At 37.3% G+C, this 12713-nt stretch overlaps 1 protein-coding gene across 1 annotated transcript; it reads right to left on the bottom strand.

The window, feature by feature from the left end:
* Positions 1 to 4193: 4193 nt before the first annotated feature.
* On the bottom strand, positions 4194 to 5811 carry LOC145094789 (uncharacterized). Its single transcript, XM_079032830.1, has 4 exons — positions 5735 to 5811; positions 4627 to 5119; positions 4416 to 4542; positions 4194 to 4331 (listed from the first exon to the last, which is right to left on the bottom strand). The coding sequence occupies exons 2-4, from the start codon at positions 5112 to 5114 to the stop codon at positions 4275 to 4277; spliced, it is 672 nt and encodes a 223-aa protein (XP_078888956.1). The 5' UTR covers positions 5115 to 5119; positions 5735 to 5811; the 3' UTR covers positions 4194 to 4274.
* Between the last annotated feature and the right edge of the window lie 6902 nt (positions 5812 to 12713).

Here is a 12713-nt window from a genome sequence, read left to right on the forward strand (position 1 = left end):
GAGTTATGCGGACAGGCGTCGGTCCGAGCTTGAGTTCCAGGTCGGCGACTTTGTACTCCTGAAGGTCTCTCCTTGGAAAGGAGTGATCCGATTCAGGAAGAGGGGCAAGTTGGGGCCCCGTTATATCGGTCCTTTTCGGATAATTGCACGGGTAGTCAGGGTAGCCTACCGGTTGGACCTACCTGCAGAGTTAGGTCAGATCCATGACACTTTCCACGTGTCGCAATTGTGGAAGTGTATAGCCGATGAGTCGGCAGCGGTACCATTGGAGGATATTCAGGTGGACATGAGCCTGAATTATGCTGAGAGACCGGTGGCAATCAAAGATCGGAAGATCAAGGTTTTGAGGAACAAGGAGGTGCCTTTGGTTTTGGTTCAGTGGCAACATCGGAAGGGATCCAAGATGACTTGGGAGTCAGAGTCGGAGATGCGAGGGCAGCATCCAGAGTTGTTCGAGGAATGATACTTCAAGGGCGAAGTCTAGTTCTAGTGGGGGAGAATTTTAACACCCCGAGAGTCAGGTGCATATCTTTCATCCTTGTTCTTTATTGTATTGTCATGTTTGGTCCTTGAGTGGAGGATGTATAGCAAGTAAGTACGCTGGGCGTACCAAGGGGGTACGTTGCGCGTACTCACGCGCTTAATTTGGACGCGGAGTTGGCAAGGTACGCTGGGCGTACCTAGAGTTACGCCAGGCGTACCCGACCCAGGTGCAAAAACCCTAATCCTCCTTGTGCATTATCTAAAGGGTGTTATGGCTCATTCCTTAGCCTCCATATCAGTGAGTGAAACCCTAAAAGAGAGCCCCATCGTTCTTAGTGTACGAGAGTGTTGATTTGAGCTTGTTGGTGCTTTAGAGGCTTGGTGAAGAAGAAGGAAAGGAGATCTTGGAGACTAAAGCTTGAGGTGCCATTTTGGATCTGAGAGCTACAGAGGAAAGAGCTACTCTTGGAGGTATAAAGTTCAAAACTTTCCTCTTCTTTTGGTTGTTGTTGTATGTGTCCTTTTTAGGGCTAAAAACCCCAAAGGTGGAGACTTTATGAGTGTAAAGTATTCCATGGTCCGAGATCTGTCCCTTTTCAGTGTTATTAGTGATGTAGAGCCATAAAGTTTCCATCTTGGATGTTACTTTGGAGTCATGCATGTGTTTTAAGCCTTCTAGAGTTGAAGGTTGAATCATTTTGGGAGTTAGTGACTTGTTCAGCCATGCAAAGGCTTAAAGTCATCAACTTAATGGATTAAGGGGCTTAGAAGGGGTCAGATCTAAAATATGGATGTAGGTCTTAACTGATTAAGACCTCAAGAGCAAGAGGGCTGATGCAGGGGAGTACGCCGAGCGTAATTCCTAGTACGCTCCGCGTACTGGGAGGCGCTCCCCGATTCTGTGGTGCAGTCAGGTACGCCCAGCATACACATCTGGTACGCGCAGCGTAACCCGGAGAGTTGACTTTTGGTTGACTTTTAGGGTATGGTCTATTGTGGGGCCTTTGAGCTATGGGAGGGGTAAAATGGTCTTTTACCCTTCTGAGAGTGTCATAAGAGAGCATAGTCTAGCCTTGAGAGTTATACTAAATAGAGTATTATTTTTATATGATTAGACGGAGGCTAGGCCAGCATTTACTGAGTCAGAGATTTACCGAGATACCCGAGGTGAGTCTTCTCACTATACTTTACCTAGTGTGGTAACAGAGTTAAGAGACAGAGTATTATAGAGTTATATGCCAGTGTGATTGCATGTTATCATGTGTTGTGATTTATTGTGATATGTGATATGCATGATTCAGAGTTACAGAGTTGCGACTTTCGGGTCCCTAGAGTTAGGGCCAAAGGGCCCACAGAGAGTTGGGGTTGGAGGGCCCCACTGAGACACATTGACCAGAGGGTCAACAGAGTTACAGCCTCGAGTGGCTATTATGTGATTATTGTGGTATTTTGGGGAACTCACTAAGCTTATGCTTACAGTGTTCAGTGTTATGTGTTTCAGGTACCAGTGATGACCACGGGAAGGCGCCGACTTGATTCGTACACACATATGGGATTGGATGTATTTGATCTTGGGAGATATTTGTGAAACTAAAATATGATGTTATGACATTTTATGAATGAATAGTTTTAATTAAAATGTGTTTTTCAAATGTGAAAAATTGTTTTAAATTTTACGGTGTTACAATAGTTTATCATCAAATGAAACACCCCTATGTCTAAAGCACCAATCAAATTAGTCTAATACTCAAACTCAACTAGAAATCCTAAAATGCAATCAATAAAAGGTGTATCACTGATTATTCATTTCATTAACCATGTTTCTCACATCATCCAACTCCATCCTTTGTTGGTTTATGGTTTCCTCTAATTTCTGGATCTTCCTCTCGAGATGATCTTTCTCAAAACTTGTATCTGGTGAAGTGCATGTTTGAGAGGAGTTTTCACAAAAAATGGACCTGCCATATGATCCAAGCCCATAAACTCTTTTCTTACGATCATGTCCTCCAACAGCTGCATAAAACAGTTCGCTTTCAGGAACTTCCTCTCTTAGCAATGCCAAATCCGCACGTCGAGACACAAACAAATCCTACAATGATATTGTTGCATTAATATATTTTTTTATACAAGATTTTTTTTAAAAAAAATTCCTTTTATCAAGTAAATTACAAATAAACTTACATGAACTTCTTTAGCTTTGTCAACTTGAAATGTCTTTCCGTCATGATCCTTAGTATGAGTATACATGAATAGTTCATAGCATGATGGAGCTTTTCCTGTATATTCCTCCTACATTAATACCAAATATATGTCAAACACAAGATGTAATGAAATAAATAAATTATCATACTAGACTTTAATAATTTACATTAACCAATAATAAGCCAAGGCGGTGGTTATATTATACATATATTATAGGATGCTATAACACTTTTCAAAAAGTGGTCATAAGTAAAAATGAATGTAATATGCCAAAATAATTAAAACACACCTCCATTAGATGAAATGAAAATAAGATGTTAAAAATAATATTAGTAGTTAAAATACACATACCATATCAACAGCAATTTGTTAATGTGAAGCCGATCCACCAGTATGGGTAGGTGGGGCTTTTCCACCAACTACACCTTTATGCCTGTTTTTTTTTTTTTTTTTTTTTTTTTTTTTTTTTTTTTTTTTTTGCTCTGATTTTTTCTTGAAGTCCTTTGAATTCCATATTGCATTCCAAGCATTCCATACTTGTATTTCTATGTGACATGGCTTTTCACGAGTTGGGTTTCTTATGCTTATGTCATAGATGTACTGTCGATATCTTTCTTTGGCCTTTTGTTCCCAAGCAGCCTTGACGACTGAGGTAGTGTTTGTTTTTTGTCCGCAGATCTGCGTGACCTCTTCTGTCTACGTCGCGTAGACCACACGCAGACATTAACTTTCGCAGACTGTTTGTTTTTTTTGAAAACTGCAGACCTAAAAATGTCTACGCGCCCTCTTCTTGGCGCAGATGTGGACCAGAGTCTTCTAACATCTTCAGACATCTTCTAGCCTAAAAAAAACATATATATCATTGCTTTTTATAAGTTTTTTTTAATTTATATTTTTTCCAACTTTATTAATGATAAACAATTTGAAAAAAAATTACAAAAATTAAAAAAAAAACGTTCGACGATACAAACATGATATTTTTAACAAATTTATAAATAAAGATTTATTACAATAACAGTAGTTGTAGTTGTTTATATAAATATGAAAAAAAATCATAATATATTCTTATATTTTTTTGCCAACTTTTGTAAAACATTATTTAATACAGTATCGTCAATTTCTTGAGAAAATATTTATGGTACGTTTTTAATGGATTTAATTGAAAAAATAGAAGTTTATTTCCATCCATTTATGTATCAAATTCTTTGAACACTAATTATAATGTTTAGTTATAACTTTGCAACCAAAGTTGTTGATTTTTATCATATATATATATATATATATATATATATATATATATATATATATATATATATATATATATATTCATACCATTTTTATTTTTATTCTTATACAATAATACATAAAAGTTGATCTAGATTCATTAATTATTTATAACAAAGTCATAAAAATCTTAAAAAATCACTTTGAAGTTTAAAAAAATAAGTTTATTTAGATTTCAGTTTATTTTAGTAGCCGCAGATGTTAAAAAAACAAACAATCTTCTTTTTTCAGACTGCAGACGTTTGGTTCACATCTTCTACTGCAGAGGTCTACAAATGTGGTCCGCAGACTGCAGACATTTTGCTTCAGAAAAAACAAACAGCACCTGAGTCACTAACAGCAACATCCCACTGACATTTTTTCTATAATACATAATAACAATTAAGTTATAATAGGTGAATGGTGTGTCTAATAATTACACAAAAGCATAATAATAAATAATCTACCTGAAACTCTTCCCAATAAAAATGTTTTGTCTCTTCGCTTAAAGTTACCCACTTATATCCATTTTCACCCCCTTTATCTAGGAATGATTTCGTAATTATGGACGAACATTTACCTGAAGGTAATAATCTACAAAACAAAAAAATGCATAATAAAATGAACTACTCAAACTTGAACAATAATATATGAAAATCAACTAGTATTTTCACTTACGTATTTTCCCGAACTGTAATATGCATGCGTTGTTCTAGTTGTGCCTCTTCTTGTTCAGTAGCAATCGGTGTCGATGTGGTTGCTGTGGAGGAAGGGGCAGACGATGAAGGGGATGATGATGTGGCTGATGTGGATGAAGGGGTTGATAGGGTACTAAACAGTGGGGCTGATGTGGATGAAGGGGATGATAGGGTACTAAACAGTGGTGCTGATGCGGATGAAGGGGCTGATAGGGTATTAAACATTATGGGGGTAGATGTTGTCGTTGTTAGTGTCGGTGTGGATGCAGGGGAAAATGATAGAGTTGGTGTGGATGAATGGGTGGTTATTGGGGCTGATTGAGTACCAAAAAGTGGGGAGGTAGATGTTACCGGCCTCATAGTCGTTGTGGATGCAGGAGTGGATGCTTCATTCGTGTACCTTTGTAACAACCGATGCATGTTCTTGTGTGGCCTTGTTGGATGTCCTTTCAATGGGAACAAAGACATATCTTCTGTAATAACAAATTTGAAATGAAATATTATAAGGAGACAAGGTATACACATAAACAAAGAAGGTATATTGAAACTGATAAAAAAAAGTCTGATAAAATCAAAAAGTATGGCGGACAACAACATATAAATGACCAATAAGTGAAATATTTGTGGGTATCATTCCTTTTAGTGTCTTCCTATTTTTTTTTGTAAAGCCAAATACGGTTGTCTAGTTGCACTTTGTTCCTTACTGTTCACAGAGAAAGATTGTAGAATAGGAATATACAGGAATGTGAAATATATAATCAATTGACTCTATTGGAAGCATTATTAGAAGTATATGAAATATTGGAAGCATTATTAGAAGTATATGAAAATAAATTGTAGAATAAGATGCCAAACGCCAAATTGGCAATCCAATCACGAACTGGTCATATTCTCATCGGTAAAAAACATGTTTCAACAATCAATTTTTTTATTCGGTGGGATGTCGATGTAGAAACTAGAGAAGATCGAACATATTTATGTAGGAATTGTAGAAACACAAGTAAAATTACATGATTAATTTTACTAAATTTGATACTTATAAAAGATAAAGATTAAGAAGAAGATGGAAGAAATAAAAGAAAATTTACCAGAATCTGTGGGAGCACAATAGTAAGAAGCAACGAACAACCCTAGAAGTTGAGAGGAAAGCAGGACGAACACAGACGTCCACCACCAGACTTATTCTTGACGTGGGGAATTTATGCGTAATTAATGGGGAATCGGTTTTCAAGGTGTAGATACAGAGAGATTTGGTTTTGCGGGATTGGAAACAGGGATTAAAAAAATTCAATATTTAATTTGCGTAAGATTTAATTTTATTGTATATATTTTTATTGTTTTTACAACTTATATATCTTTAGTTATTAATCAATGAGAAGATATATGTAAGTATATATCCGTATGATTTACATGGTAATGATTTTATATATATAAGGAATGGGTAAAAAAATGATTTTGTAGTTGAAAATCACTCCCGTCACCAAGTATCATTCAGATCCTTGATTGTGGTCGGTCGTCAGATTGCTGTTAACAAGACCTATATATGTTATGGTTTGAAACCGGGAACTATCAGGGTTCTTAATATAAACACTGCATTAAGATCACTGCTTAAAGCTCTTGCTCAGGTTCGTTCTTTTCTTAACTATATCAGTAGATTATAACGAACCTCTTTTCTTTTCCTCAAATCTATTCATAGCAACAATTTATCTTTTTTCTCAGAGGGTTACAGGTATTGATTTCTTTGCAGAAGATGTTCATCTTTTAGCTAGGTATAATCACCTGTATAGTTTATTTACTGTAATGTATCATCTCGTTATACTGAAATTAATGCACATAGTGCAAGCATGGATGGACGACTTTATGTATGGAAGATTATAGAAGAACCCAATGAAGATGATAAGCCACAAATTACAGGAAAGATAGTTATAGCCATCCAATTATGGAGAATGAGAACCTGTTCATCCTCGAGTTTGTTGGCACTGTCACAAACATGTAAAATTTTAATACACTGCTCTTTTTTTAATTATGTTTTTCATGTAAAACATGATGTGGTTTAATTAAGTTTTGCACACTAAGCACTATGCACGATGAAACCTTTTTCCTTTGAAAATACCCAAAATGCCCTTCCTTGTGCTTATTCTGATACTCTGCAGGGTCCCTTTAACCGTGAAATGAAAATATGTGCTTCAGGAAGTGAAGAAGGATGGTTGCTTCATAGTGATGATGACATTGTACTGCAACATTGGAATTGAAGACTTCTGAAACAAGAACTGAAGACTCCTTCTTCAATCAAGTTGTTGCATTATCTCAATCTGGTCTTCTCTTATTGGTAAATGCCAATAAAAACGCTATTTATGCTGTCCACCTGGATTATGGTCCAAACCCGGAATCCACCTGTATGGATTACATTGCAGAATTTAGTGTCACTATGCTAATTTTTAATTTTACTCTAAATAGTCAGAATATCCGAATCATAAAGAAATGTTGAAAAACCTGAAGGAAAAATTCATATAGATATTGTTGACATTACTTATTGTTATCTACATATTCATATATGCTCGAAATTATATCCATATGCCAAATCTCATGGAAATTTTCAAAAACTAATAGTAACAATAGTTACTCCAATTGTAGTCAAAGAAATCAATCAACTATTTTTCTCATAATTCAATCAACTATCGGTAAATGTCCCATCGAGTCAAAAAAGCCAGGGACAAATATCTCCTCTAATTTACAAAGAATTACAGGAATTTCAGCTTCAAGCCTTTTCATGTCTTCAACAGTAATTACTGTTGCGGTTAAGCTTCTAAAGTAAAGACTTATCTCAGTCATTGCTTCCCACACCTTGGTTGGTAACATCTCGCGGAACGCAGTTGGCAACAATCTTTGCATAAAAACATGGCAATCATGACTCTTCATTCCAAACAGTCTATGTGTGCTCAAGTCTACACATCTCCCTAGAGTCGACACATAACCATCTGGGAAAGTCAAATTCTCCACCCATTTATATACGACTTTTCTTTCCTCCTTGCTTAATGCATATGGCGCTTTTGTATACTGACCTGTAACTTGATTTTTACCAAAACCTTTTCTATCACAAAAGACTTTCAAATCAGCTCTTGCTTTTGTATTTTCCTTTGTCTTGTCCTTCACATCCATTACTGTGTAAAATAAATTTTCAAAATTTTTTTTCTCAACGTGCATAACATCAAAATTATGTCTTATTAAATTTGTTTTCCAATACGGCAAATCCCAGAATATGCTTCTTTTTTTCTAAGCATGTCCAACTTTTTTGCTACATGATTTATTTACTAACTCAGCATTAACTTCTTTCAATTTTAACAAGCCAAAATCTTCAATTTCCCGTAAAATTTCTACACCATTCATAATTGGAGGAGGACCCCTTTCTTCTATACGGTTCTTGGTGAACTTAGTCTTATTCAATCTGAATGGGTGATCAGATTTGAGAAACCTTCTATGACAATCAAACCAATAAATCTTTTTACTGTTTGGTAGCCTAAATGCTTGTGAATATTTTCCACAATGTGGACATGCTAGCTTACCTGCGGTTGCCCAACCAGATAGCATGCCATATGCAGGGAAATCGCTAATTGTCCACATTAAAGCGGCTCTCATTTGAAAATTTTGTCTAAGTGATACATCAAAAGTTACGATGCCTTCTTCCCATAAGTCTTTGAGTTCTGCTATAATAGGTTGAAGGAAAACATCTAACCTTTGCTTAGGGTTTTTAGGTCCGGGCACAATTACAGTCAAAAACATGTAGGGTTCATTCATACACATAGACGGTGGCAAGTTATATGGTGTAATTATAATGAGCCACGTTGAATGTTGTGCTCCTAAGGTTCCATGGGGTTGGAACCCATCTGTGCATAGTCCCAACCTAACATTACCACTTTCAGCTGCAAATGATGGATTGATGACATCAAATTGCTTCCAAGCATCAGAATCAGACGGATGACACATAACTCCATTATCATGCCCATGATCTTGTGCATGCCATCTCATGGAAGCAGCTGTTGCTTGAGAAGCATACAATCTCTTCAGCCTTGGAGTCAAAGGAAAATAATGCATTCGGGAAAAAGGTACACGTGAAAACTTAGAAGAATTTCTTGACTTTTTATACGTTGGCGCTTCACAAAATTTGCATTGATCAAGATCTTTATCTCCTCGCCAATATAACATGCATCCATACATACAACAATCAATCAATTTCACAGGTAGACCAAGTCCTTGTATTAATTTTTTTGTCTCATATAAACTATCAACCATGGTATTGTCCTTTGGTAAACCTGATGGGTTTTAGCCATAAGAACTTTCCTATGTGCGCATGCAAAACCCTAATGATTGGATCTAGGCTTTCTAATTAAACATGCTTTGAATCCAAGACTTCTAATGACTATTTAAGAATAAGAACAATGATAAAACAGATCTAGAATCATACCTTTGAATTCCTTGTTGATCTTGTTGTCTTGGAGCTTCTAGAGTCACAATTGTCACTCCTCTAATGGCTTACAAACACCAAATAACAAGGAGGATGGTTTAGGAGAGAGGAAAGGGGAGGAAATCGGCCAGGGTTTCTATGCTTTAGATGAAGTGTCGATTTCCCTTAGCCATGGGGTCTATTTATACTTGTAGACTCCTTAAGGGTTACAATCTAAACCCTAATTGGATAATCTTCTCTTAAGGCTATCCAAATCCTTTCCATAGATATCTCCTTGGACGATTTGAAGCTATCCTAGCTTCTAGAATCCGTCCATCATATATCTATATGGATTTACAGTCTAAAGTTTAACTATCAAAAAATTGACAGTTTATACCCTCTTATTTAATTAATCTCTTTAAGTCACCAAATTAATTCTAATTAATTCTATGACTTATATTAATCAAATAACAATATATTATTCTTTATATTATTCTCATAATATACTAATAATATTTACTCTCTCTTAATAAATCATCCTATCAAGTTGCTATGGTGAAGGCAACCTAAAAGGACCATGCACAACCGGGTCAATTACTTGCCTAATATAGTTGCAGCCTTAGACACTATTCCAACAGTCTCTCACTTGGATAAGTCTAGTAACTATATGCACAAGTACAATTCGGTTTGCAATCGTAGCTCTCAAAGACGCTGTCAAACTCTGATCTAATCAATCTTGTCCTTTAGATAAGGGATCGTACAGTCCTTTGTTAGATATCATGCTAACAATCCTATGGAATGGTTAGTCAAGCATTTAGGTTTCTCAATCTCTGATTTATTTGACATAGAACTTAATCGAACACATCAATTCAGTTCTGACCGGGCCCGGCACATAAGTCAAATCAAATCATCGAGCGGCCGAGATATCGCTTTTACCTTCTTGGATAAAAGTCACAGATAAACTTCGACTTATATGCATTTACTTATTCATTAACCAACTATACACAACAATGTGTTTTATAACATCGAGTTACTGATGCGTTTTCGCATTATCAATGTACAATCAATTAACAAATAACAAACCATATATCTAAGTTTTAAGACTATATGATATTATCGTCTTGCGATCACCCTTTTATATCATATTCCATAAGGTGATTCCAGCAAGTGTGGGTTTGTTCCAATGCTCAAAACTAGTTCATAAGCACTCATGAATGTTGTAGCAACCCTTTGCTATGTCTAACACCATTTAGACAATCTACACACCAATTCATGACAATCTTCATTCATATCTACTTCCAACATATGATCGATTGTGGATAATTCGAATAATTCGATTATTCCTAATAAACTTAATTATTCTGGAAGTCAAAACATGCAAAGTGAAACAATAGTTAAACAATTAACATAAGATAGTAACATTACTCATAAATAAAACTCCTTTATTTAATCATCAAATGTTAATTACATTTATCTATTACACGTTTCTAATACTATCTAATCTATGCTAATATCATCCTTCAGCCCAATACTCCTAGCATGCTGCAAGTGCTTAACCCTACTCAGTCCCTTCATAAGCGGATCTGCTGGGTTATCTTCTGATGATATCCTCTTCACTACGAGTTGTCCTTCTTCTACACGATGTCTGATGAAGTGATATTTTCTGTCGATATGTCGTGATCTACCATGATCCCTTGGTTCCTTGGTCAAGGCAACCGCTCCTTCGTTATCACATAAAATCTCTATGGGCTCCTTTATGGCAGGTACAACTCCAAGATCACTGATGAAGTTCTTCAGCCATATTGCCTCCTTCGACGCTTCGCTCGTTGCAATGTACTCTGATTCGCACGTTGAATCAGCTATAGTTTCCTGCTTGGAACTCTTCCATGTCATTGCTCCTCCATTCAGGGTAAAGACCCAGCCCGACTGCGAATGGTAGTTGTCCCTGTCGGTCTGAAAACTAGCGTCACTATACCCTCGCACCTTCAAGTCATCACTCCCTCCGAGGACTAAGAACCATTCCTTCGTCCTCCGAAGGTACTTAAGGATATTCTTTACCGCAATCCAATGTGCTCTGCCAGGATTCCATTGATATCTGCTAACCATGCTCAAAGCGAAGGCTACACCAGGGCGAGTACAAGTCATAGCGTACATGATTGAGCCAACTGCGGAAGCGTATGGTACTCGACTCATTTCTGCTATCTCAGCTTCGGTACTCGGACTTTCAGTCTTACTCAACTTGGCATTACCTTGTATCGGTAATTCTCCCTTCTTTGAGTTTTCCATACTAAAACGTTTTAGTACCTTCTCCAAGTAAGTGTTCTGACTAAGTCCAATTAGTCTCTTACTTCTTTCTCTTACTATCCTTATTCCCAAAATGTAAGAAGCCTCTCCGAGGTCCTTCATAGCGAAGCACTTCCCGAGCCAGGACTTAACCTCCTGCAAAGTCAGGATGTCGTTTCCTATGAGTAATATGTCATCGACATATAGAACGAGGAAGCTTACTACACTCCCACTGGCTTTGACATATACACATGATTCGTCTTCGCTTCGTACAAATCCAAACTCTTTGACTTTCTCATCGAAGCAAAGATTCCATCTGCGAGACGCTTTCTTAAGTCCATAAATGGAATTCTCAAGCTTACACACTCTATTCGGATGCTTCGGATCCACAAACCCCTCTGGCTGAGCCATGTAAACATCCTCAACCAACTTTCCGTTAAGGAAGGCGGTCTTGACATCCATTTGCCAAATCTCATAATCATGAAATGCGGCAATTGCTAGCATCACTCTAATAGATTTTATCTTGGCAACTGGTGAGAAGGTCTCATCATAGTCAACTCTGGGAGTTTGAGTAAAGCCCTTCGCAGCCAATCGCGCTTTATATGTGTGTACGTTTCCATCCACGTCGGTCTTCTTCTTGAAGATCCATTTGCACCCAACGGTCTTACGTCCGGGCACATAATCAACCAAATTCCAAACTTGGTTGTCATACATGGATTGGATCTCGCTATCCATTTCCTCTTTCCACTTTGTAGACTCCGGGCCTGCCATGGCTTTCTTATAGCTATTAGGTTCATCAAGATTTACCAGTGTACCATCACTAATATATGTGTCCCCTTCGGTAGTAATATGAAAACCATAAAACTGGGGATGAACTCTAACTCTATCGGAACGTCTAAGAGGTAAGGACTCGTCAAACGGTTCAACCAGAGTTTCCTCCTCGAGTTGAGTGCCAGCGGTAGAGGTTCCTTCATCTATCGACTCTTGAATCTCTTCAAGCTCGATTTGCCTCCCACTGTCTCCTTGGCCTATGAGTTCTCGCTCTCGGAAAACTCCTCTCCTCGCAACAAAGACAACATTGTCCTTCGGTCTATAGAAGAGATATCCAAAGGATGTCTGCGGGTAGCCGATGAAAATACATCGCTCACTTCGAGGTTCGAGCTTTTCGTGAGTATCTTGTCTTACGAAAGCCTCGCAACCCCAAACCTTGATATGTGCCAACGAGGGAGCTTTCCCTGTCTACATTTCGTGAGGTGTTCTGGCAACCTTCTTAGTAGGGACTCGGTTAAGGATATGGGTGACAGTCTCTAAGGCATACCCCCAAAAAGAGATAGGTAGTGAAG

The sequence above is a fragment of the Lactuca serriola genome, chromosome 3 (assembly GCF_051521515.1).
Source record: "Lactuca serriola cultivar US96UC23 chromosome 3, Lser_US96UC23_V15, whole genome shotgun sequence".
Lineage (NCBI taxonomy): Eukaryota > Viridiplantae > Streptophyta > Magnoliopsida > Asterales > Asteraceae > Lactuca > Lactuca serriola.

Excerpts from the sequence above, each read along its gene's own strand:
- LOC145094789 (XM_079032830.1), bottom strand. The coding sequence starts at position 5,114 with ATGTCTTTGTTCCCATTGAAAGGACATCCAACAAGGCCACACAAGAAC. Across the intron at positions 4,543-4,626 it reads ATTACAGTTCGGGAAAATAC|ATTATTACCTTCAGGTAAAT; the intron begins GTAAGTGAAAAT and ends TTTGTTTTGTAG. Across the intron at positions 4,332-4,415 it reads TTTATTGGGAAGAGTTTCAG|AAAAAATGTCAGTGGGATGT; the intron begins GTAGATTATTTA and ends TATGTATTATAG.